At 50.3% G+C, this 24,759-nt stretch overlaps 2 protein-coding genes and 1 long non-coding RNA gene across 3 annotated transcripts; 1 reads left to right on the top strand and 2 right to left on the bottom strand.

The window, feature by feature from the left end:
* Positions 1-525: 525 nt before the first annotated feature.
* Positions 526-13,908, bottom strand: CTSD (cathepsin D). Its single transcript, XM_031614163.2, has 9 exons — positions 13,731-13,908; positions 13,262-13,418; positions 11,249-11,372; positions 9,826-9,944; positions 6,427-6,626; positions 5,432-5,554; positions 4,443-4,587; positions 3,716-3,814; positions 526-3,146 (listed from the first exon to the last, which is right to left on the bottom strand). Exons 1-9 carry the CDS (start codon positions 13,796-13,798, stop codon positions 2,985-2,987), a joined length of 1,197 nt encoding a protein of 398 aa, XP_031470023.2. The 5' UTR covers positions 13,799-13,908; the 3' UTR covers positions 526-2,984.
* A 3,906-nt stretch (positions 13,909-17,814) lies between these two features.
* Positions 17,815-24,611, bottom strand: LOC116243050 (cytosolic 5'-nucleotidase 1A-like). Its single transcript, XM_031614164.2, has 7 exons — positions 24,496-24,611; positions 22,890-22,948; positions 22,129-22,296; positions 21,822-21,951; positions 21,528-21,650; positions 20,321-20,499; positions 17,815-20,116 (listed from the first exon to the last, which is right to left on the bottom strand). Exons 2-7 carry the CDS (start codon positions 22,932-22,934, stop codon positions 19,814-19,816), a joined length of 948 nt encoding a protein of 315 aa, XP_031470024.2. The 5' UTR covers positions 22,935-22,948; positions 24,496-24,611; the 3' UTR covers positions 17,815-19,813.
* Positions 19,949-21,515, top strand: LOC149917763 (uncharacterized). The gene is made up of 3 exons (XR_016466753.1): positions 19,949-20,035; positions 20,332-20,506; positions 21,441-21,515. It is a non-coding gene; the product is annotated as an uncharacterized LOC149917763 (long non-coding RNA).
* Positions 24,612-24,759: the final 148 nt, after the last annotated feature.

The following is a 24,759-nucleotide window of genomic DNA, read 5'->3' as shown; positions in this document are numbered from 1 at the left end:
TTTCCAAAGCAGGGATTAGCTCTTATCTTGCACCTGGCACATGGGGCCTTCATTCTGCATCACCATCTTTAGTTTCCATACAGCAGTGCAAGGACTAAAAGCCACTCAGCCAGGCAAGAAAAAGGGATTTCTGCTACATTCCAAAAAAAGAAAACACCCCATGGTCTTCATCACCAGATTCTAGGAATGCAAACTCCGTGTCTTAATGGGTTTTAAGTTGGAATTAGAAGCTAGTCTTGTCTTAGTCACTATAGGACCACATTTTGTTCAAAGCCCATCAAAAGCTTGTCCTAGCTGGCCCAGCAACAAGCAGGTGGATCTGTCACGTCACTCTGCAGATGCTGTTTCTAATGTACAGAAACAGAGAAACCTAACAGCCTGCCAGTGTATTTCCTTACCCAAGAGAACCTGCTGAAACATGCACAAGTCCGCACAAGTGAGCTACCAGTGATATTAAACCCTCAGGTCTGGGAGACACCAGGCCTTCAACACCTCAGACTCCTTAAGGAAAGACCAGACTGACAGTTAAGGGGGGAAAATACTGTATTTTCTTTTCAGTTTTCTAGGATAAGACAATAATTCTGACAGCAAATTAGATTTAAAAAAAAAAGTCACGCAGTTAGAGTTTGGTTTAAAAACAGATAAAAGAACAAGGGGAGGAGAACCATTTCAGTGAAGACTATGATTTGTATTGCAAATGCAGTCACACCCAACTGCTCCTCCAGCCTATCCCACGATATGTTAGTTAGGGCACGGCTCTGGGCTGTGCACTGGGTGACCACAGAGGCTATAAGGCATTGCATATCCACCAGAACTGCTGTCTGATGGCCAGTTCTGCACAGCTAAAATCTGACTTGAAACATTCAAAACCCACTGTCTCCCTTTGTGTTCCCCATATCAGCTCTGAAATAAAAGAAAAAAACAAATGGGTACTCAAGATGCCATCTCACTGTGCTGGGTAAATCCTGCAGCTTGCAGATAGTCTAGCAGGACTTCAAGGTGTTCCAGGTACATAATGCCAGAAGTGGGCACTCTGGAAAGGTGCTGTTGATTTTGGAGCATCGTTTTTCTCAGTAACGTGCTGTTCTTAATCAGAAGCATAAGTCCACAGGAACCCAGATCCAGGGTTGCAAGTCTGTGAGCAGGCAAAAGCAAGTTCTGGGAGCAGCAGATACATCACATCCAGAGTTACACGGGACAATATACACATTAGAAATGTCCCTGCTGCCCACAAGACACCTCCATAGCATGAGTTATGTTCATAAAGCCAACTGGACCATTGCAGCAGGTAGAAACAAGCAACATCTGCAGGCTAGGTGCTCACTGTCCGCAGCTGCCCTCTCACAGTTCACCTGTAGACTTTGCCCCCACTCATGCCCCAAAGCTCGTGTAGATTTACTGTTGGGATGATGTAGCTCACATGTATACATACCTCACCTTGACTAATCACCTATTCACACACCTGCTTGTGGTTGTCTTGCCACCCTCAGCTCTGTCCCTTACCTCTTTAACCTCAGGACCTGGGAAAACAATGACTGTGCTCTCCCTCTCAGCATGGACTGGGACCTGTGAGAAATTCTTCTGATCTCTAGTAAAAACTCACTTTACCATCCTCCCAGTTACCACTGTCTCCTTGCTCACCTGGTATACGCTTACTGATGCCAGACCAATACAACAAATGCATCCAAATGCCCAGATCTTGGATCTCCAGGACAAAGATGTGGAATTACAAACATAGTTTCAGCTACCACCTCTCCAAAACAAGAAAATGAGTTGTTTGGTGCTTTGCAGCACAGGAGATAAACGGCCAGAGATATCACTGATGTTAGTAACATGGGAACAACATGCCAGGTAGGGAGGATGTTAAACCCTGGGCTTTGGGACTTGGTAGGGGAAAAAGGAGTGCAAATGCAAGTCCACAGCCTCCGTGGAACCCTCCTGCCTGGAAGACTTGCTGCCTCTGCCAACTATCTCTTGAGTTTAAGGACATTCAAAACATTATGAGTAATGTTTCCTAAAGGTCTCGTGATTTAAGCTTGTAGATCACTTAATTGCTTTGGGAAACGTTACCCTCAACTCACTGGCTCTGGAAGAAGCTAGCAAGGAAAACATGGGAGAAGCTCAACAAACCCAAGAGAACTTGGGCCTAGTGGCTTTGCTCAGCCTTCAGCACAAAACTGGGCCTTCATGGACATGAAATCAAGTGACTTGTATTAAAACCTATTGTGACCCCCCCCTTTGTATTCTTACTTCCTGAGAAGTCCCACTGACTGGAACCCTCCTGTAAGTCCCTGCCCTACTAGGTCTGAGAGGCTCAGGCCAGGCGTGCTGACATTACACCCCCTGCTCTCACTAGTGCCTTCACAACACAAGACACACAAACAGAGCCCCTCAACACCAAAACTCAAATCCTGTGCATGCTACACAATCCCCTACTGCTTCAGCCCAGGACATGGTCTCTGAGGATCAAACCAGCACCAGTTCATGGAGAAATGGTCTAGCAATTGCTTCCGCACCCAGAGTGATGGACTTGATCCCCACTTCAGTGACAAACCAGAAGTATCACCTGACTTCTCCATCCTTCTCCCCCAGTGAAGAAGCCCCAGCACAGCTCCTCTGCAGGAGCAGAGCCAGCCAGCTGCCTTCCTAGGGGCACTGGGGGCTTGTTCAGCTTTGAAAGTAGATCTTAAAAACAACTACTCAAAGATGTAGCAGTAAGCAAGGGGCTACTCCAGCTGGTGTTATCAACTAGAACTTATCCCAGCACCACTTACTCAGAAGGGGAAAAGTAGCTAACAGGACAGTAACAATAACTATTTTCCTTGAAACCTTAAGTCTAGTTGAATTCCTTTTTGGTATTTTTTTCCCCACTGAGTGGGTTTCTAATCCTGATAATCTTTCTCTACAGCTTCTCTACAGCTCCTGTGTATGTATGCGAGTGTTTGTGTACAGCAGAGACAGTGAGGGGGGAGGGGGCCAGGCGCTTAGACACATTTGGCAAAACCAACAGAGTCGTTGTCACGGTCAAAGACAGTGTAGTAGGGGCCAATGAAGACATCTCCCAGAATCCAGAGTGGGCCCCCGGGTGGTGGGACATCCAGGCCAGAAAACCCACTCAGGCAGATGGTCTCTCCTTGTGCAGAAACCTAGAAAAGAACAAGAATTTCAGCCAGAGGTCCCCACATCTCAACCTTACAGACTTGCAAATAGTACCTGCCAACCCCAGCTGCACTTCAGCCTCTCTCACATCCCAGGATCTGCAGCTTGCAAGAACTGCTAATAGTAAAAGCCACTGCTGAAACTCCTGAAAATCTGCACAAGGTGATCTTTGTAAGCAGTCAGACAACAGTTACCTTCCATGCAAGACTGGAGGCCTCTTTTAAAAGGAGGCCAGCATAATACTACCAGAAGTCAACAGAAAAAGCAAGATGTCTGTAGAAAGCACTCAACTGCCTATCCTTTCCTTCTCTCCCCTCCACGAGCAGGGAGCATCATGCAGGAGGGCTTGCACCTGCAGGACATGGAAGTTTCCTGAACCCATCAGCCACTGCCACCACCACAATCTTTCAAGCTTTCCTTCACCATCAAGTGCCAGGTCCAGGCTTGCTTTTACTGTTCCGGGATATTTGGACTTCATTGCTTGGATCCAAGCAAGAGAGACAAAAATCAGGTCTTGGGAGAGAAGCTGGGCTGTCAGAAGCTGCCCTGAACATACCTTGAAGACGTATTGCTCCCCAGTGAGCTTGTAGGGCTTCCCACCTAGCATGAGTGTGACAACAGGCAGAGATGAGATCTTATCGCAGGGGATCACGTACTGAAAGAGAAGCAGCCAAGGCATCAGATGGCAGCCCTCAAGCCCTCAGGAAAAAAAAACAGTCACCCACCTGGAATGGTCATGCCTTCCCCATCCTCCTAAAACATTGTTCATCTCAAGGAGCCAAAGCAGCCTGAGCTGGGGTAAGTATGCTGCTACCACCCAGGGCAGTGGGGCCAAAGGATGTTAAGGATTGTTTAGGTCTGCAAGGATGGAGCTAGAGGATGGCAGGTTCAGATCCAACTCCGCTGAGCCCCTACAATCCCCATCCCTCCAGGATTTCAGGGAGAAAGACGACCTTGGGAGATTAAGTATGACGGTTAAACACTTGGCAGGGATGGGCTGTCATCTGCATTAAATGTATTTGTAATTAAAGTGCCTCTGGACTCTCATTAATATGAATCCTTGGCCTCAGCTGCAACTCACATCCCTCTCCTCCACCTCCCAGAGATGAGTGGCAGAAGTGACCCAAAGCACTAACCCCTTCTACCGCTCCCATCTCCATTCCAAGGACAGAAGGGTGCTTTCTATGCTGGGGGCTTTTCTTGGAGCACAGATTGGGATCAGAAAACAGGAGACCAGCATCTCTTAAAGCATTTGGGTGCAATTACATTGAAAGTGGCTTCACCTGGCCTTTGATGAGTGGTTTTGCACCAATGGCAGTTTGCAGCTCCTTCACTTCCTTGGTGGGTCCAGTGATGAGAGAAGTGCCCGTGTCCACAATGGCCTCACAGCCCCCTTTACAAAGAGTCAGTCCATTGGCAACATCCACCCTGGGGAGAGATGTTCAGAGAGTAGACAGTCCTTAGAGATGCCCCAGCAAAAGCTACAGAGAACTGAACTAAAGTGGGGATGACTGAGCCTGGGCATTATACAGACATGCAGGGAGGACTGCAAGAGATAGCCATGGAAGACCTGAGAGAAGGATGGATGCTCAAATCCTGATGTAGCAGGGTTGTTCCTCTGCCACACACAGACCTGGATTCCACACAGTCCCTGCATGTCTGGAATTAAATAGGTGCCTTGGTGCATGACTGCATTTCTGCAGATACCCTAGATTGCTATGTGTACTAGTAGGGGTTTGTGCCCACACTACTGTAAAAAGCAGAGTGTTAGCCAAGTGCTAAGACAGTTTTAGGGGTTTAGGAAAAGATCCACATACATTAAGAAGGCAGGGGAGAAGTTATTTGGCTTCCTCACCCACATCAAGTTTCACAGTGGTGCAGACAGATAAAACCTTCTAGCCTTGATCTCTGCAGGCTTTGCCAATGCAGCATGGCTTAGGGAAGGTGAGAACTAAAACCCTGCACCAGGGAGGGCAGCAGTCCTCAGTAAAGAGGCACGCACTGATCACAGCCTGCTCCTTAGCTCCTATCACGTGGGGGAGCTCAGAATAGACAGCAGGGCTGGCCAGCAGCTCCCCTTCCCCCTGCCTCCAACAATGCGCACTGATTGCCGAACCGTGCCCTTCAGGCAAGGGCTGCCTTCCTGGGGCTGCATCCTGCTCATCCACAGCTGCCAACCAACAGTTCAGAGTTTAACACACAGGAGGCTCTCAGCACTGCTTCAGGCGTGACAGATGCAGGGCTGTCTGCACAGGGGTGCAATGGGACTTACGAGTCCATGTGGACCTGCCAGTAGGCTTTGCGTGTGACATTCACCCAGCTGAAGTCACCACTGTAGTATTTGGGGTCAGTCCCCCCCAGCAGCAGCTCACCGCCTGGCTGAGCTGTGGGATCTCTGCAAAGAAAGACAAAAATCATCATCAGTGGGGTAAGGTGAGGAAAACCCCTTCATGCATCCCCAAAACACATTGGGGAGGTTGGAGGTGAAGCACAGCATTAGTAGCATCGGAGACAAACAACTTATACTTCCCTATTATATATCAGTATAAAGACAAGTACTATCAGATAGATTAGAGAAGGGGAAACCTGGAATCTTTTCCAAATCATCCTGCAGAGTATCTATGCCCAAATCCACTGCAGCCAATGGCCTCAGAGCTGGATCCTCAAGGTTACTGTCAGACAAAAGATTGCTGCTGAGCAGATGGGAAGAAATATGGTGATAGGGGAGGGACAGTGCTGGAACTGCCAGTAGTAGCCCTCTCTGCTCTCCTCTCTCCAGATGTACCCCTTTTTGAGCTGAAGCGGGTGCTTGGGGCATCTTAGGGTTGGCAACTACTGGCCAAGACAGTAGACGGTTTTCCCAGAGTGGGAGGAAGGATAAATCCCATCATCAGTGCTTGCCTACAAGGTGACACAGGCACATGGTTTGTGGATATCAGCTGCAGACTGGGGCTGTTTAACCCACTAGAAAGGGCTGCCCTAGTTGCATGTGATCTTATGACTGCAATCCTTTTATTTTTTATTATTATTTATTTATTTTTACTTCTTTCCTCCACAAAGACCCTCTCTCTTCTTCAGAAGTCAGACAGCAGATCTACTCAGCATTTTTACGATTAGTAAAATAGCTGCATTTCTATTTCACTTCTCTTTACTCCATACTAATGAAAAGCAAAGTGTTTAGCCCTCCCACTCCAGCAAGACAACCTCCTCAGCAATGCTGGTGCTTATCCTGACAGTGAGATATGGTGCCAGCAAACCCAGCAGTACCTGTTAAGGTAGAAGGAGAAGATGTTTTTCTCGATCAGCTTCTGCTGCATGACGTTATCAAAGAAAGGTGTGACCTTGTCCACAGAGATTCTTGGGAATGCCATGCCCAAGATGCCATCAAACTTGGCAGCAATGAAGGTGATGCCTGGCTGCTTCACAGCCTCCCCGAAGATCTGGTTTTTGATTTTCAAGTTACCAAGCTGTAGGCAAAGGGGACAGAAAGAAAGAGTTTGTGAAAAGAGATTACCCACAGAACTAGGGTGGAAATGGGTCCTTACTAAACACAGGCTGTAGAATGTCCCTCAGCACACCACCATGCTTTTGTATTTGCATTTGTACTTAACTGAAAACAGATAACATGATGCCACCCCTCCTTGGTGGAACAGCCCACTCTGGCTATCCAGTAGCACCTCAAGTCCCTGTGAAACCCTGTGTTTCCATGTGCAGGAGCTTCACTTCACTCACTGCCCACCTCACTCAGACCTCTCAGACTATTGCTGGGTGCTAGCATTGGTCATACCATTTTGTAACCCCTCCTTGTTGTGCAGGGATTGTCATCTCACTCCATAGCCCTTCCCTTATTGCCTACTTTATTCTACCCATACAGTTTGAGCAGATCTTACACTAAACAATTCTTCACTCCAGACATCCAAAACATATCCATGCCCCCTCTCTTGGCTGCTGCATCCATACCCAGTTGGGACCACCAATTCTTCCTACCTCTACCAAAGAACCTTGCAATCACCCCAATACAAGAAATATTACCAAGAAATATTCATGTCCAGAAAAGAGACCAGCTCACATAGACCTCTTGTGGCAGGGGAGGAGACAGTAAGGAAAGTGATGTTGGCACAGAAATAGTAATCAGAGTAAGGCAAATACAAAGGTCATTAGAAGGACCAGTATTCTGCACTGGAAAGCTGAAACTCCTCTCCAAATTGGAGATGGCACGAGAGTCGATTCCCAGGAAGAAATGCAGAAGCTGCCCAGCTTCTGACTCAACACAGGCAGTTTTGGTGCCTGTATTAGAGCTCTAGCAAGCAGCCCTGTAGCAAACAAGGCTGGACTGCACAGCTCGCCCTCGCCCACCTGATGGCGGACAGCGATGGCAGATAATGATCCCTGTAAATGACAAACATCCCCTCAGGGTTAGACAGACTGGGCAGGCGGTGCTGGCTTTAATGGTATCTACAGATCGGAAAGGGCAAGTCAGCATTGCAAAAGCTAAAAGCCACATGGCAGGATGTGGGCCAGAACTGCTCACAGCAACGCATCCGTTTGCAAGTCCTATAGCTTTCAAAAGCTGTTTCAAACAGCAATTGCTCTAGCTCTTGAAGAGAAAATGCACGGCAGGGCCACCCTCCACGAAGGGCAGCTATCCAAAGCTGGTCCTGCAGCAGCTCAAAAAAAAAAAAAATAAATCAATAAGGCTTCCACTGAAGGAAAACAGAAAGATAAGACTGAGTTGGTTTGAATTCCTCTTCCAGCTCAAGAGGCTAATGAAACTTGGTGGTGGGATCTCAGCAGGCTCATGGAGACCCTGCTTCATCTGTGCTTGATCCTCAGCAGGACTGAGACCCAAGTGCATCTTCAGCTACATGGCAAACAGGGAGCGTGGCAACATGAAGCACTGCTCCTCCACAGCAAGACTGAAGCTCAACACCTTCAGAGAGCAGAGGGACTCTGGGCCACCCATCAACCAATGCCCTTCAGTAGTATGCCAGTGCTAACACACACTTCTGGGGCTGCTTCCACCCATATGGATGGCTGGAGCTGAGACAGCAATTCTAGAGGCTGTTTCAGAGAGTCTGTACTCCAAAACCAGACTGCAAGCTTGCCTATGGGAAGAAGTGCCCAGTGGAAGCATCATGGTGTTCTATCTGAAGGTCTCTGATTTCCCCTTGTTCTGCTGCACTGGAAGCACAGTGCTGCCCAGGAGCCATGAAGAGGTTCCTCTTGCTCCCACCCACACAGAAACTAAGCACTACCAGCTGTGCTGGTTGCCAAAAGCCATCCTCACTCCCTTCAAACAAGCTCAGGCACAAAGTTTTTCCTCTATGCTGCTGGGAAGCAGAGAGCTAATTAGCAAGCAGGCATTACGGTGATAATTACAGAAAAAAAGTTGCAATTTTCCTTCTGACTCACTTCAGCCCTGCATTAAGCCGGAAAGTGCCTAAACCAGCCCACACTTTCACAGGACAATAAAGCTCGCTGTTTGCCTCACTCCATGCCTGCAGGAGCTCCTTCCAGATCTCCCCATCCCTGCACTGCTGCCATATAACCAGCTCTGCAACCAGCAGGCCCCAGGCAGGTTGCTCTGCCTGCTCACTAAACTAAGCATGCAAAGGTTTGGAAGGGTGGCCATTTTCCCCACAGAGTTTTTCTAAGCCCACTGAAGAACACAGTGAACATGTCATGAAACTGAAGTGGTCCCACAGCCAGGTGGCAGAGAAAAAAAACAAGTATGAAGAATGAATGGCACCTCCCCCCACTCCCATCCATTTTCTAAGTTACCTACTCTAAGGATGAGCTATAGAATGCTTATTACTTGCTTGCACAAAACTCCAGATTCTTCTTTAGCTTGGATACTTTTCTTCTAATTTTAATGAAATTAGTAGCCTAACACTTTCCAGCTCAAACTAACACAGAAAGCTAAGAAGTTCTGGATTTTGCTTATTCACAATGCTTATTTTCCCTCCTCTTAGCAAACACATGCTCTTACGCCAGCAAGGACAGCCAGTAACTTGAAAGCACGTGTGCCACAGACTCTCAGCAGCTGGTACACTCAAGTGCATTTGTACCAGGGAGGATCTGAACTCTCAGAGTACACACCCTTAATAGGGCAAAGTGTTCAGCCTTTATTTGCTGGAAGGAAACTGAGACAAGAAGCTACAAGCAGCCCAGTGACCTCCAGCCAGCCCATCAGTGGCTGATGGGAAACCCTTAAGACATTTGAAGGGCTAGGCACCGCTCCACACAGAACCAGGATGAGGCTGTCTCCACAGTGGCAATAAAGCCTATTTGTGTTCTGTGTGCATCAGCTGCCCACATGAACACTTCCTGCCATCAGGATGTCAGCCAAGAGCATGTTGAACATCAACAGCAGCCTGTAGGTTGGTGCTGGTGCATATAGTTAGCATATAAGTTTTCCAGGGTCAAGAGAAAGAGGATGGCCAGAGCACATCTGCAGTGTGGCTCCTGCTCAGCTTTCCTTTCACTGACCCCCTAGTTAATCCCTTCCTTTGCCCTGCCCACCTTCTCACTTCAAAACACTTAGGAAGACGGCACTGAAGCATGCTTGATACAAGTGGAACACTCCAGAAATGAGACCCATTGAAATCAAGCTGTTTCAAGTACTTTTCCCAAAAGGTGGCAGGGGGAAACGTGGCCACTACTTACTGTGACTGTGTCCTGACTCAGGAATCCAGAGAGGCTCCCAGTCCCATAGTGGATGGCAAACTCAGTGCCGTTCTCCACATAGGTGCTGGATTTGGATGCATCATACTTGTGGTGCAGCACTGCAAGCAGGGAGGGGAAAAGATGGACATGAGCATTAATGTTCCTCTACACGTCAAACAGGCTTCAGTCACAAGAAAAACACACCTCAAAAATGTACCAAGAACATCTGCTATTTGCCTCCCCAGTGTTAACCACAATATAACTTCTGCTCCTCAATACTCAGCTACACAGCATGCCTGGGGCACACAGACACAAGCTGCAAGGGCCAGCTTGAATGTAATGAGAAGGTCTGAGAATCAGGCAGGGAGATCCAATTTGGCACTTCAATAGGATTTGGCCACAGTGCATTAAGAGCCTGGACTATACATGGCTGGCATGTCAGGGCACATTAGACAACAGGGAGGCAGATGTCCTTATGGCTGCCCGTCATGCCATGGAGAGCTGGGTGGCTCTGAATATACTCTGCTCTGGACACAAACACTTGAACTTAATGGTCTTATCAAGGCAAGTTGGAAATCTGTATGTCCATTTTTGCTTACACAGACAGAAGAAAAACAGTACTGTTTTCCAACAACCTATGCTGTTTATGTTATAGGGGTGTACAAGACAGGGCACAAGTTCAGATTCCCTCTCCGCCCTTGACAGCCATTGGAGGTCACCTCTCACACTTGCTTTTGTTGGCCCCATGGAGTTCCCCTTGCCACTTAAGCAGCACAGATAGTGGTTTCTTTACGGCATTTCACCATAGCTGGGTTTGAAACCTGCATTCGTGGAGGTTTGTTTCATAGTAACATCACAGAGCAGAGGAAAAAATAAAGAATGTAATTCCTTAGATGTTCTCATCACAGAGAAGAGTGACTACCTGGTTCATGTTAATTATAAAACCCATAAACATGCAGTCACATGCTCCATGCAGCAATAAAACAGAAACTAGGACAGTTTATATCAGATCTGGCAAGAAGCTGCCCTTTCCCCCTCCCCCCCCCAGCCATTGCGCAATGAAACAAGTCTATAATTTGGGGAGAAACCCAGCAACCTGGGGAAGCATTCATTGGTTCCCAGACACAGGAGTAAGGCTGCTCAGGAAGGCTGGGCTCATGCGTGGGCAACAGGGAGCAGCTTTAGGAGAGAGGGTGTGAACCAGAGGGGCAGAGAAGGCTTGGCACCAGCCCAGACCTCTCCTCCCTCCCTCCAGGAGAATCAGCAGAGTCTATCAGCTACTTTGCTATAGCCAAGTCGTCCTTTCAGCAGGAGAACATGATGATGATGCAAGCTAGGGGCTTCCAGTTCATGGCAGGGGCAGGTTCATTATGTTAGTTTCTGCATTGGCACTGCACAGGGAAAGACAAGCTGTGACACTTACAACAGGCGATGTCCAGTAGGTGACAGTGCACTGATGGCACCCAGAGGTTGGAGGAGCCTGTGTCAAAGACCACAGTGAACTTCTGCGGGGGGGTCCCAATGCCAATCTCACCATAATACTGGGCCTGCAAAAGAGAAAAGAGCCCTGTGAGCAGAGGTGCTCAGTGATAATGGAGTGCATCCCACAAAGCCACCCTGACTTGGAGAGATAACTGCTGCAGTAGCATGGGACAGGCACAAGGAACCCTCGTCTGGTACCCACACCCATGGGTGGAGGGGGGGGGGGGGGGGGTGTCCTGGTGATACAAACACTCCCAAGCAAATGCAACAGCATATAATAGCAAAGAAAATAATGACATCTTCCTCAAAGCTTTCTTCAGGACTGGCTTCTTATGTAGACACTGCCTTTGCCCCATTCATGAGAGTGATGGGCTCTACAAATGTCCAAACATAACTACAGTGGGTAGGAAAAGTATAAATGAGGAGGAGAAACAGGATGGGCACTTGTAGTGAGGACTGAAAGCATGGAAGGGAAGAAGGTGTGCAGGCAGAAGCACAGCTCACAAAGGGGAAGAAAAAGCTGTGAGGAAGGCAGGGCAAGCACCTGCATTGATGAAAAGCCAGAACAGCATGAGTGGCTGGGAAGCTGCTGTGCTGGCATGTCTGGGGAGGAACTGCAAGTCACATTGAGCTATACCCACTGCTGCCATGGGGGTTTCAATTCTGCTGGTGAGCCCTGGGGTGCAGGAGCAGAACCACTACTTGAGTTGGGTGTGATCAGTTTGGGGGGGAAGCCTCAGAAACAGGATTAAAGGATTATCAGAGGTGCCTGTTCCAAGTGCACCTTCTGAACACTTGGTTTCTCACTGAGTAATTAATAACTCATTGCCACTAACTGCAGCGGGGAGCCAGCACTCACTTCACTACTTCTGGGGTCAGCCCACCTAAAAATAACTGACTATAAGCTTCCACTCTGTCAGCAAGGTCAAATCCCCTCTGACTGACAGAACATTTAAACTCACCCATGCACAGGTTACTATGAACAACAGCCAAATCAGCTGCCCTGCAGGGCTGTGAGACATGGTGGCCCCATAAATCCCATACACAGACCAATGAAAGTGACCTGTGGGGAACCACATGAGGTGGCTGTCTGTTTCCTGCAGCTCTTCCAGCAAGTAGAGCTCTTCTCAGGCTCTACTAGATTCAGAGAGTGCCAGCAGACACTTACCCAATATCACAGGTTTGCTTGGTCCTTTTGACTGCTTCAAGATGCCCTACTTGAGGTGGGCACTTCCCCTTTCTTCCTGAACCCAAGACTGCACTCCAGCTGCAGCCATGTATGTTCTGGAGCAACACCTGAATTCTTGCCAAGGTTATTTAGCTTGGCAGTGTTTCAGCACAATGAAGTACAGGGCAAACACCTGAGTCCTGGTAGCACAGCACCCCAGCCCCATGCCACGCTGGGGCTGGTTTCAACACCACTGCTTGAACAATCACAACCCTTCCTTATGGGATAGGGCTCAATAAGGGCCTGGGGAGTAGTACCAGCACCTTCCCTGTCCCCAGGTGAAGGCTGTGCGTGGGATAGATGCATTTGTGATAAGATCTCATCTGCACTACCTGGGATCTTCTTTCAATGCTAGTTCTACTATCAGGGTGTGGAAACATCCCTGCATCCACCAGAGGTTTGTTCCAAGGCCACTCAGAAGGAGAAAGCAGGGACAGGTTTGGCACCTGTGCACGACAGAGTGCAGCACAGCAATGCTAGGAGCACTACCAAGACTGCAGGTCCATATGTACAGCTACCACACACAGCAATTAGTGGGAAAGAAGGAAGGAAATAGGTCACAGAGCAGCAAATCCAGCAGCTCAGTGGCACCATGCTTATTATTTTTAACTTCTTAATGATGTTAAGCAACTGAAAGGTTTGGCAACAGTCCTCTGAGCTGCAGCAGGTGGCACAGCTCTGCCAGGAGCACTGGGGCCAGCCAGGAGAGCAGGGCTGGGTACTCACATCCATGTAGTTCTTGAGGATTTCCGGAGTGGGCTCGGCCAGATCAGCAAAACCCAGCTTGAACTTGAGGAACTGGGTGATGGCATTCATGTCGGGGATCTCACTGCCCACCTCGGTCAGCATGCGGCGCGTGGAGGTGAATTTGGTAAGAGGGATCCTGTGGGACAGGGGAGAACAGCTGGTTACAGGGGCTCTGCTGGCTGAGCACCCACCACGCTTCCTACCCCCTAAAGGAGATGGCCCAGCCCCAGCAAGACGCAGATAGGGCAAGCAACCCTCGATTCCTAAGCACCTCATGGCACACCCAACCCCAAAAGACGGGGAGAGCCCCAAGCAGCGGCAGCCTCACCTCAGCAAGGGGAGACCTCGAGGAAGGGCCGCGCAGAGCCCCAGCACAGCACAGCCCCAACCCCGCAGCACCATGAATCAGCAGCGCCAGCCCTCCGCACGCCGCCCCGCAACCCCTCACCTGATGAGGGCCGCGCAGGGCCCCGCCAGAGCGAGCAGCAGCAGGACAAGCAGGCCGCGGGGCGCCATGGCGGCGGAACGCTTACAACGCGCTGCTCCCCCTAATACAGAAGCGCAGAAACCGCCCCGCCCGCGCCCCGCTTTTGTAGCGGCGGCCCCAGGCCCGGCGCGGAGCGTCAGCTGACGGGGCGGCCCCGCGTCACGTGCGGCGGGAGGGGCGGCGCGGCACGGTGCAGCGCAGCGCTGCACAGCACTGCACGGCTCGGGGGGACGGCGGCAGCGGGCCGCCGCCTGACCCTGCGGCCGTGACTCAGCCTCGAGGGAGGCGGGGGGGGGGGGGGGGGGAGCGGTCACGAGCTGGCGGTGCTGGTTTTTATGTTTTTTAATTTTTTAATTTCTGTTATTAGATACGCTCCTCCCTCTCCCCCCCCTCTTTTTAACTTTATGGTTTTTTAAACTTTTTTTTTTTCTTTTCCAATTTTCCTCCCTTAACTTGGCGTTGCTTTCAGTACGCCCAGCTCTCCTCTCGCCCTCCTCGCTCGAACCCTACGGAGCAGCGCTGTCCCCACCCCAAGAACGTATGGGGCTCTCAGCCCTCGCTACTGAGAAGCTGCAATGTGTCGCCGGCACCCCCAGCTCCACTAGGGCTCCAATGGGGCTCTGTGCATCAGGTGCCCCTCCTGCCCCTCTCCCACGCCTTCATCCCACCTTGCCCTCCCACCACTCCTCTGCTGGAGGAGTGTGTTTTTGGTCAGCCCGGTGCCCCCTGCTAGGGGCTGGCACCTGTGGCTGTGCAGTTCTCCGTGTAGTGGTCCCTCAAGCCCATTTTGTGAGTTGCCCTAATGCTTTTGCTAGGGGAATTGTCAGGGGGGGTATTAGGAATCTCCAAAAAAGCAGTGGTGCACTGGCACAGGGAGGTGGTGGAGTCACCGTCCCTGGAGGTGCTCAGGGACTGTGGAGATGTGGCACTGAGGGATGTGGTCAGTGGGCATGGTGGGGTGGGCTGGTGGTTGGACTGGATGATCTTAGTGGTCTCTCCAACCTTAATAATACTATGATCTGTTTAGTTCTAATGCCCGTCAAAGCCCAGCACCCAGCTGCCCCATCCTCCAGGAGGATAAATCCCACCAGCAGCCAACGCTTGAGCCCCCCCAAATCCATAAGCTTCTTTGGGAGAAAACAAAGCAGGGCTAGGCTGGCGTCTTAGGGCAGAGAGAAAAATGTGCTGCGCTGCAAATCCTGCCCCACTCCCAGCCACGAGGCCCGTTAGTCCAGCGTCCCAGTGCCAGCCAGCCAGCTTCCTCCTGCCCCGCGGGCACGTGGCCGGGAGCACTGCTAGCCATGAGTACTGCTAGCCATGAGTCAGCAGAGCCCAGCACCGCGTGACTCAGCAAACGCTGCTTGGCTGCTCTGGGGAAAGTCTTAAGGCTCAGTCCCCTCCTCACTGCAGGTGCTGGTGCATCACGAGGTATTCCCAGCTACCACGTGTGGTGTCCCCTCGTGTCCCACCTGGGCAAAACCGCCCTGCCCGTGGGCTCGCAGACAGCGGGGATGGGCCCGCCGCCACCTGCAGCCCCTCGAGGCTCTCCCAGCAGCTGGTGGTGCAGTGGGAGAGGCACAAACCCTCCTTTGAAGTGGGAAGGAACAGGCGCTGGAACCCTACCCAGCGTCTGGCCCTTAGGCTGCACACAGGACAGCTCCTCGGCACCTATTTCCAGTCTGACCAGTCTACCCCAGCAATCCATGGTTGCCAACTGGGAGTACAGCCTCATGCTGGTGCAGATGAGGCTGTGCACTCAGAGCACAGATGTGGTCACATTGGGTTTTTGAGTTATCTCCAGAGCATTTAACCCAGCTTCAGCCCTCGGCACTGAGGCCTTCAGAGCTGCCACTGATGCACTCGTGTGCTGGGTTCTGGTGGCCCTACCAAGCACCGGTCGCCAGGTGTCATTTCAGCACTCCCTCAGTATTTCCATGGGGTGTTTGTCCTGATGCAAACACAGAAAGTTTTGCTTGCTTTGAGACACTCCTAATTCTCGACTCCATCCAGAGGCAAGCACTGTGCTGGATCAGCCGGTGGATGTGGGCGGCAAGTGACGCACCCTGGCTTGGTGCCACCGTTTCACAACCTCCTGTGAATTCTCCAGGTGTGTGTGGGGGGAGATGATTCAACCCTGCAGGATGGAGGAGCACCTTGACTTCGACCAGGATAGGGGTCCTCTCTGCAGGTGACACCAGCAGGACCAGGCAGGTTGTGCCAGGAAAAGTTCTTCTCCAAAAAAATGGTGTTGCAGTGGCACAGGCTGCACAGGGAGATGGTGGAGTCACCGTCCCTGGAGGTGTTCAAGAAAGATGGAGATGTGGCACTGAGGACATGTTTAGTAGGCTTGGTGGGTTGAGTTGGTGTTTGGAATGGATGATCTTAGAGTGTTTCTTTTTCCAACCTTAATAATTCTATGATTCTGGGCATGCACAGGGCAAAACGGTTGAAGCTGCAGTGACTGTACACCAGCAGTGCAGATGCTGATGGCTGCAGCTAATTAGCAGCACCTATTTCACCAGCCCCAAGCTCAGAGTGCAGCCGTGGAAACTTTTTCCTGGTGCTGTGCCAGGACCTCACCCATTCCCAATGCCATTTCCTAAACACTTGGAAAATTCACACACGAGGGCACATTTTCAACACAAGGATAAGAGGGAAGAGCTGCCTGTTACGGAGCAGGCGGAGTATCTGCCCCTCCCCATGCCCTCATGCTATCAGTCAGCTGCTTGGGGCTGCTTTGTGTGCAGAACTGACTGGGATCCTATGCAAGCATCCTTCTGCTGCCAGAACAGCTGCAATCAACTTGGAAAGATGCTAAGTCTCTATGGTTCTACGTTTCTATTCTGTGATAAGTGTGGGTGCCACAGGGCTTGACTGGGTGGTAGTTGTTCTTCAGTGTCTCTCACACCAAATCCCAATCACAGTGGCAGGCGAGGGTGGCTCGCCAGTGGCCAAGGCTGGGAGAGAACCTCTCATCTAGCTTTTGCATGCTTTCCCTTAGTTATGTTCCACAAGAAAAGGTTTTACTCAGCAAAATTCTTAGGGAGATGCCTTCTAGCCCGCTGACTGCCCTAATGCCTTCCCCATGCTGGACTGCAGCCAAACCTCACATATCCCATCCCTGTGTCCTCTGTGTCCTTTGGGCCCCTCTGTGCTATGGGGGCTCGCACATGCTTCCCCACTCCTGTCCTTCTGCCCTTACAGCTGCCAACTCTGGGGGCTTGCCTGGCACCTACCATGGGGACCATCCCTGGGGCAGGGAGCTCGTGGTATTTGCCTCGCTCCAGGTTTTTTGGCAGGGGTTGGTGTGTATGTGTTTTTGTGTCTGCATGTGTGTGTGCATGCACAGGGAGCAGTAGCTGACGGGATGGTGGCAGTGTTGATGATGGCATTGATTCATTACCTCCCACGCCAGGATGTGATGGGCAGTACTGACATAGATGCACCTGTATCACATCCCTTGAGCAATGCCCCTGGGGGCACTAGGGAGATAAATGCTAGGGAATGGAGCAAAGCAGGGTGTGGTCATCATGGAGACCCCTCGAACTCCACGGGGAATCCACAACCTATAGTAAATGCATTTCCAAGCATGCATAGTGAGGGCCATCTCTCTTCTTTTTCCCACCAGCACTATTTTTTAATGATCTCCTCTAATTTCCAGATGGATCTGCCCTTTGGCTTAGGGTTAGGGTCCTGGGGGTGTCCCCATGAGTGCTGGGACAATACCTGGGGAAGCCCCAGCATTTGGCAGCTTTGGCTGGGGCAGTGTGAGATGCCAAAACGTACTGAGAAGCAATGGCCAAAATCAAGTGCAAGAGCCCCCTCTGCACCTTTGGAAATGCCTGGGAGAGCCAAGACATGAGGATTATCCCAAGCAACGATAACAGCATTGTTGTCCCAACCCTTAATGAATTTATTCCAGGTGTCTGTAAGGTGGAAGCAAGATGTTTCCCCATGCAGCAGGTGGCTAATGAAGCAGCGCTTGCTGGAGGCTGTTCTCGACACTCCACCTTTGGAACAGAGTGGGGAAAGCCACAGGCAATGGCCCAAAGCAGCAGCACTTGGCCCTACAATGATGCAATCCCCCAAACTTTGTGCTTCCTTTTCTTTTTTCCCCATTTTGGACACATTTTGCATTGTCATCCTTCCTCCTGACAGTGCTGGAGGAAGGCACGTGGTGTGTTTCCCTTGCCTCAGCACCTTGCACTCTGCCACTGCTCATGTGCTCTCATCCCCAGAGCCTTGGCTCAGCTAATCCCCTCACCCAAGGCATTGACTAAGCCAGTGTTAAATTCAGCTTCACCCGGGGGCAAGGGATTGCCTCATCTTCCAAAACCACAGCAGCATTGGAAAAGGCCAGAGCAGCACAAGGGGCCAAAGTCCCCACCATGAGATGCCACCAAGCCCTGCATGATGAGCGAGGTCAGACACCAATACTGGGCCACCTTGTCCGACACTATCTGACTTCCATAAAAACGTGATGAACATCTGCCCCTGCTTGTTTGGAACACCCCGTAATTAATGTTTGCTCACTGATTGAGGTTGACAGGTATTTAGCATTATTAGCAAATGATTAGGAGCTGATGTTATTGATGTGGCTACTTTCAGACATGTGATTTCAGCATCTAGACTTGGAAAAAAAGTTGTTTTGGAGGTGAGTTCCTCCAGCAGCTCTTCTTGCAGAGCAAGACCTGCCCCAAAACCAGAGCAGCAGAGACACAGATGGGAACATGAGTGCCCACCCCATGGCCTGTGGTGGGGGCAGCTGCCTCGGCCACAGTTCTGTGGTCCAGGAGGCAAAAGTCCCTTGGGTGGAAGGTGTGGGAACTAACACTGAGGTATGATGGTACACAGGATGGGGACTCGCTGGTGATACATTAAAAAATTTGGCATTTTCTGAGGTTTGGATGAGGGTTTTGATGGCCTTTGCTCTGCAGGGAGCTAATCCAGAGCCTACTGAAGGCTTCCTGTGATCAGCCTAGCTTGATGGGCCCCCCGTGTGCATATCTGAGTAAGTACAGGACAAAAAACCCTGGTGTCTGCAAAGCAACTCTGAGACATCACACTAAGCTCAACCAGAGACACCAGCAAATCACACAGCTGTTATTTACTATTTATTGAGTGAAAAAGCATTGGTGAAGGTGACAAATCTTTAAAAACAACAAGAAACCAAAACTAATTTCTCTGAAGTCTGCCCTAAAATCTGTATTTCAGTTTATTATATTTTTGTTTTCCTTTTTGAAAAAAAATGGATGGAAAGTTAACACACTGGAGAGAACTTCCAGTTTCAAGATCGAGTGGGGGTGAATGGCTGGTTTTTGGTGGTGGTTTTTGAGGACCCACCGTGTTTCCCAATAGCAGAGGTGACAGCAAGGCAGTGCAGCGGCCTCTAGTGGCAGCCCCTAGCATTCAGCCCTAGAGAGAAAAGGGGAAGCTTTCACTGCAGGGGAAGCTTTGGGGGTTGCTTTCTGTCTGGAAACATAAGAAGCAGAGTCAAAACTGACAAAGAAAAGACATCCCCACACAGGGTCATCAGGGTAGGGCACTCAGAACCCACCCACCCTAAGCAGGCACACCTGGGACCCCCACCTATGCCCACCACCCACGTCCCTATTTAAGCACAGGCTTTGGCTCATGCTGCTGTTTGGAGCTGTGGAGTAATAGCCTGAAGCTCTGCTCCCTGCCTAGCTGCTGGTGTAGGTGGTTGTCTCCAGTGCCCTCTCCTGGATGGACCTGTATTGCAACCTGGTCTTGTCTGTGATCTTTATGCTGCTGCTCCAGGGGCTGTGTGAGTCTTCTAAGAGGGTGTTTGTTTTTCCTGCAGTGGTTGCAACCCTTGGCTTTTGAGGCCTGGAGGATCTTGTGTCAGGAGCAGGACTGAGCATCAGGTCTTCCCTGGTAGCTCGTGTTGCTGTGCAATGCTTTCACCCCCTGGGGTTCTTGTTGCAGGCTGGGAAATTCTTCCCCTCCCACCAGGTCTGCCATCAGCTGGCTCAGTCCTATCTGCTGGAGGGGGGAAAGGAAGGCTGCAGGTTCTTAGTCTGTCAGCAGCACGAGGGGACCCATGCCGAGGGCACACCCACATCTTGAGCCCCCTGGATGTTATGAAGGCCATCATCGAAGAAAATATGCGGCTGGATTTGAGCAAGAATGGGGCCCTTGGGAGCTCCATCCATGAAGAAGGCTTCATCAATGGCCAGACCCCATTCCCGGAGTGTCTTGATGGCTCGGATGCCCATGTCCCGGCCACTGCGGGCTGTCACCAGGTAGGTGCGAATGGGGGACTCCTCCTGACTGAACTTCTTGCGCATATTCCCCAGGTGCATGGCAAAGGCTTTTATGGGACCCTGCAAGCACACCAAGACACCTGAGAATGCATAAGAAAGGCAGAGACATCTGCCCAGCCTGTTCAGTCTGCTTTTTCCTCTTGTTGGTAGGACACCAAGTCAGGCAGCCTAGGGACTGAGGACTGGTAAATGCAAAGGGAACCCATAAGGATTTGTGCTTTTTTTGGCTGCCTGTGGCAATACCCTAACAGAGGATGTGCTCACCTCTCCTATAGGCACAGCCTCCATCTCCCGCTCATATTGCATGGCTCCCTCCAGGCCCTGCTCCCGGAAGATCTGGTCTGTCTCATCGGAGAAAAGCACAGCATCTCCATCAAAGGCCACACGCAGCAGGGTGCTGGGGGCCTGCACCTCCTGCTGGAAGACGAGTGCTGCCGAAACCCCTGTGAGGTGAAGCAAGATGGGTTTGTGGAAGACATGAGAGATGCCACATTGTAAGGCATCTTGCATGCGAGCAACTCCTCTCTGTGGTCTCATCTCACACCACAAATGTATTACGGAAAGACACTGGTGTGGTTGGGTTCTCATCAAGGATGCTTTCCATGAGGGTCATCCTGGCCTTTCCAAGGCTGAATTATTTGGGGAGCACAAGGAAGAGTTGCTGATTTGACTGGATAGATGCTGAGGGCTGCTGGGATAACTGCTGGGGTGTTAATGCATGTGAAGCCCTCCTCCTGGTTTTCAGTCCCTCTGCCAAGCCTGGTGCTAATGCCCAGATTTAGCACTCTGTGCTGTGAGTAATAGGGACTGGCACCTCCAGTTGATTGGGGTAATTGGCTTAATTACAGGTCTCTTCTTACAAGCTGCTCCCTGCCTGCTCTCATCCGTGGGCTGATGCCCCAGATGAGACACTTGTTAGAGCAATGATGATCATCATGAGTCTTCAAGATTCATAGCTAAAGGAAGACTGGGCTCTGGTTGGCTTGCTCCTGACCTGAAGGAACCTAGCCAGCTGATGTGCTCATACCCAAGCAAATTAATAAGGAGATTAACCCCATTAGAGCTGTCAGGAACTGAACATACTCAGATCCAGGTCAAGCATGTTCTTGCTTCTTTCTGTATGTACCAAAAAAGGAAATTAGTATAGCAACCTCACAAAACCTTGGGAGTCATTGAAAGGTTTAAATACTGGGCATGGAATGACCAGCCCATGGCAGATCTGCAGTCAGAATTATACATGGAACATTCAATTAATTTAGTTAATTGTGAAGGCTTCTGACAAGCCCTGGTGTTTGTAGGCCACAGATGGAAACTGAAAAAAATGGAACCATTAAAGACTATGTTGGTGACCAAGATGCCATTTGTTCTCTCTCCCACATAACAGGATGAGCTCTGGCATTGCTTCTTGGTGCAGGCCACTTGGGAGCAGTGTGGTGGGTTTGGGGGAGGTGAGATGGAGAGAAAGACACACCTCTTCGGAGGGCATTGCAGACATCTGTCCTGTCAGCTGAGAGGAACAGTTTCACCCTGTGGGACTTCAGGTACTGCGTGGAGTCCTCATCACTGACAAAGCAGAACTTGGAAATCTCCAGGCCTTGGGACAGGGAATACGAGCAAAGTCTGTTATGGGGCTGTGTCCTCCTTGCAGCACCCCTTCACCTCCCCAGGTCTCTGCATGCTTTCCCCTGGCTCTGTATTCCCCATGGATGCAGTGCTGGGGAGAGAACGCTGTGGGGGCAGACCCCCCAGAGATGGGCACCCTTACCGTAGTGCTTGGCACTGTTGATGATGCGCACGCCACTCTCTGGGCTGTTGTTAGAGAGCACCAGGATGTCAAAGAGGCCCTTCTCTGCTGGGTTGCTCTCCAGGATCTTCTTATTCACATACTGTGCTGCCTGTGGGAACAGACCATTTTATAATGGGCATCAGGGTGGCTTTTCAGGGTTGCTTGGAAATCACATGGTCATTGGATGGGGGGTGGGGGGGTGGGTGGGAGCCAGTTGGGGTGAGATGTGGGGGCAGGAAGGCTGTTTTCACCCTGCATTGTGAGTGATGTTTGCCCTGGAGCTCACCTGGATGAAGGCAAAGGCTGTGCCTGGGGGCAGGGGCTTGTCCTGGTTGGCCTGTTGGTGCCTCACATATTCCTCCTTTCCTTTCTCCAGGTAGAGCTGGTGCTCCTCTTCCAAGTCGAAGATGGCTCTGGTGGTCACTGCGATGACCAGTGCCTCGCTGGGATCTTTCTGCAAGGTGAGAGCAAAGAAGGGTTGGGGAAACACAATGGAAGAGCCTTGGGATGGTGGTGTGAGGTGGTGGGGCTGCATGTTGGAAGCATCACTCATGTGTCATGGTTCCTGCCTTGATGCCGGAGAGAATTTGATGAAGAGGTACGAAGCCTGATCTTCATCTGCAGGTCACTGAGGTTGGAGCAGGTGGTTGTGAAATGCCAACCTGTCTGATAAGTGCATTGTGCTCTGAGGACAGCTCACGTGGAAGAGGATTGCTTCATAATTTGTGCATCTATGGGCACAGCACAGCTGTAGTCACTGTAGTCATCTGCTCATACTGAGCTGGGCATTTCTGGCATTCCCTGCATGTCCTGGTGCTTTGATTCTTATTTTATCTCTACTCTGGAGAGACTGATGAAAGCTCTCTTTGTACTACTGTTTTCTCTTTGGTCATTCCAAAATTAAACTTGAGCAAATGTGTCGCTTGTGCAACCCAAGGCACAAACAATTTCGGCCACCAAAGTTTCAGGTTGTGTCATCTCCTGCAGTGGCATTTCAAAATGTGCCTTGGAAATTAGGGATCTGCATTTGTAATGAGCAACTCTTACCTGTTTCACATCGGTATTGATGATTGTGCTTTCAGGCTCTGCCATCTTCCAATTTCAGCCTGAAATGAGAAAAAATATATAATTGAACTGATGCAGGTAATAAAAGACCCGAAGGATCCTGCAGGTAGGCTTCTAGCTTGCTTCCGTACTGTGATTCCTGGTAGTTTTTGTCTGAAAGATGATTTTCTATCTACATAGAAACAAGATTGCTGTGTTGAAGATTGCTTGCAGATGTAGAAGACACAGGTAAGTTGGGATGTGTGGTAAGCAAGCACTTGCCAATCCTGTACATGCAGGATCCCCTACACCACAGCTATCTGTGCAGGCTGGGCTTACCCATGTCTGGCAGAATGCAGTCCTGGGGTGCTGTGTGCTGCTATTTTTGCACACCAGGTCCTGTGGCTTCTGTAACCATCTCACCGTATGCTTTGTTTCTCTGCACTAGTTGGTGCTATAAGTGGACTTGAGGGATTCAGCCTGTGGACTGGGAATGGCTCCCATTCCCACAGCTCCTACAAATATGCTGTGGGGTTTCTCTGAGGAGCAGAGGAGGCAATAATGGTTCAGCACAGATGTGCTGCGATTGGCAAGGGAGTTAAAACCTCATTTCCCATTTAATGTGCTACTTGATCAATGAAGTGGGAGGCTGTGCATGCTGAGATCAGAAGGAAAGTTGCATGGTGTAGCCTTCACCCTCCTGTTGTCCTGATGTTGGAGGACTTCAGACTTTCTCTACCTCACCTCATTTTTTCAGGCTTTTTATTAAGATTGACATGCCCACTTCATTGAGCTGTCAGTGCATGGCTGCAATTTGCCTTTTGGCTGCATTTCTGCCCTTGGCCTGCTCATGCAGCTAAGCTGAGCAACCACTTTAGACCCAGCACGAGCTGACACTTCCCATCCACTGATCCCTTTTGAGGTATGTAGGAAAGGAGATACGTTACAGGATATACATTGTGTGTGTGTATATATATATATAATGTGTCACAGATTTTATATATCACAGATTCTCTATGTAATGTATATAGGTGCATGATCTACAAGGAGCTTGATGCTTCTATATCCCTGCCCTGCAAAGCATCACCCTGCTTCCTCCACCCACATCCTGTGTGGGGAAGGTTCTCCTCCCACGGAGCTGTGGGGTGACAGCCACCAGCCCATATCTCAGCAGGGACAAATGTCCCCTGGAGAGATTCCATCCAAGTGACAGCTCTTAACACACACCGTGTTTTTGGGTCTCCTCCTCCCTTTTCTTAAAGTGAAAGTGAAAGGAGATGAGGTGGAGCCGAGCTGCTCTTTGCAGAAGGAGAGAAAGCCTATTAATTGTTGCTCCATCCCTTGAAATCAGGAAGACCGTGCCTGACTTCTCATTCCTCTTTATCTGCCTATAGTATTATTTTCATACAGCACTTATACAGATTGTATATCACTACACACATAGCTACACATGCGTACAGCACCGTGTGTGTATCTATATATACACACATGGAAAAGTATCCGAGGTGGATGCTTGCAGCTCCCTGCAGCGTAGCAAAGAGCAAACACGGCGTGCCTCCAGCTGGGAAAGAAGCAGCTGAGGCTTGCTAGAACAAAGGTCCAAACTCACCACCAGTGCTGTCTCCTCATCTAACGCAGCATCCACTCCTCTGCCCCACTTCACCCAGGTGCTGCTGCTTATATCTCTCTGGGGCCAGCAGGAAGCAGGCAGCTGCGTGCTAGGCACAGCCCTTCCCCTGGCGTGATGGGATTTGTAGTCAGCCCTGCGGGCTGGCTGCATGCCTGGCTGCATTTCTACATTGGCCTCCTGGCCAGCTTTTATTCTATTTCTGCTCGCTGCCCACAAGCACTGCAATTAGGTTTATTTTTGTAG

Source organism: Phasianus colchicus, chromosome 5 (genome assembly GCF_987193195.1).
Source record: "Phasianus colchicus chromosome 5, bPhaCol1.hap1.1, whole genome shotgun sequence".
Lineage (NCBI taxonomy): Eukaryota > Metazoa > Chordata > Aves > Galliformes > Phasianidae > Phasianus > Phasianus colchicus.
This window is presented reverse-complemented; position numbering and strand designations above follow the sequence as displayed.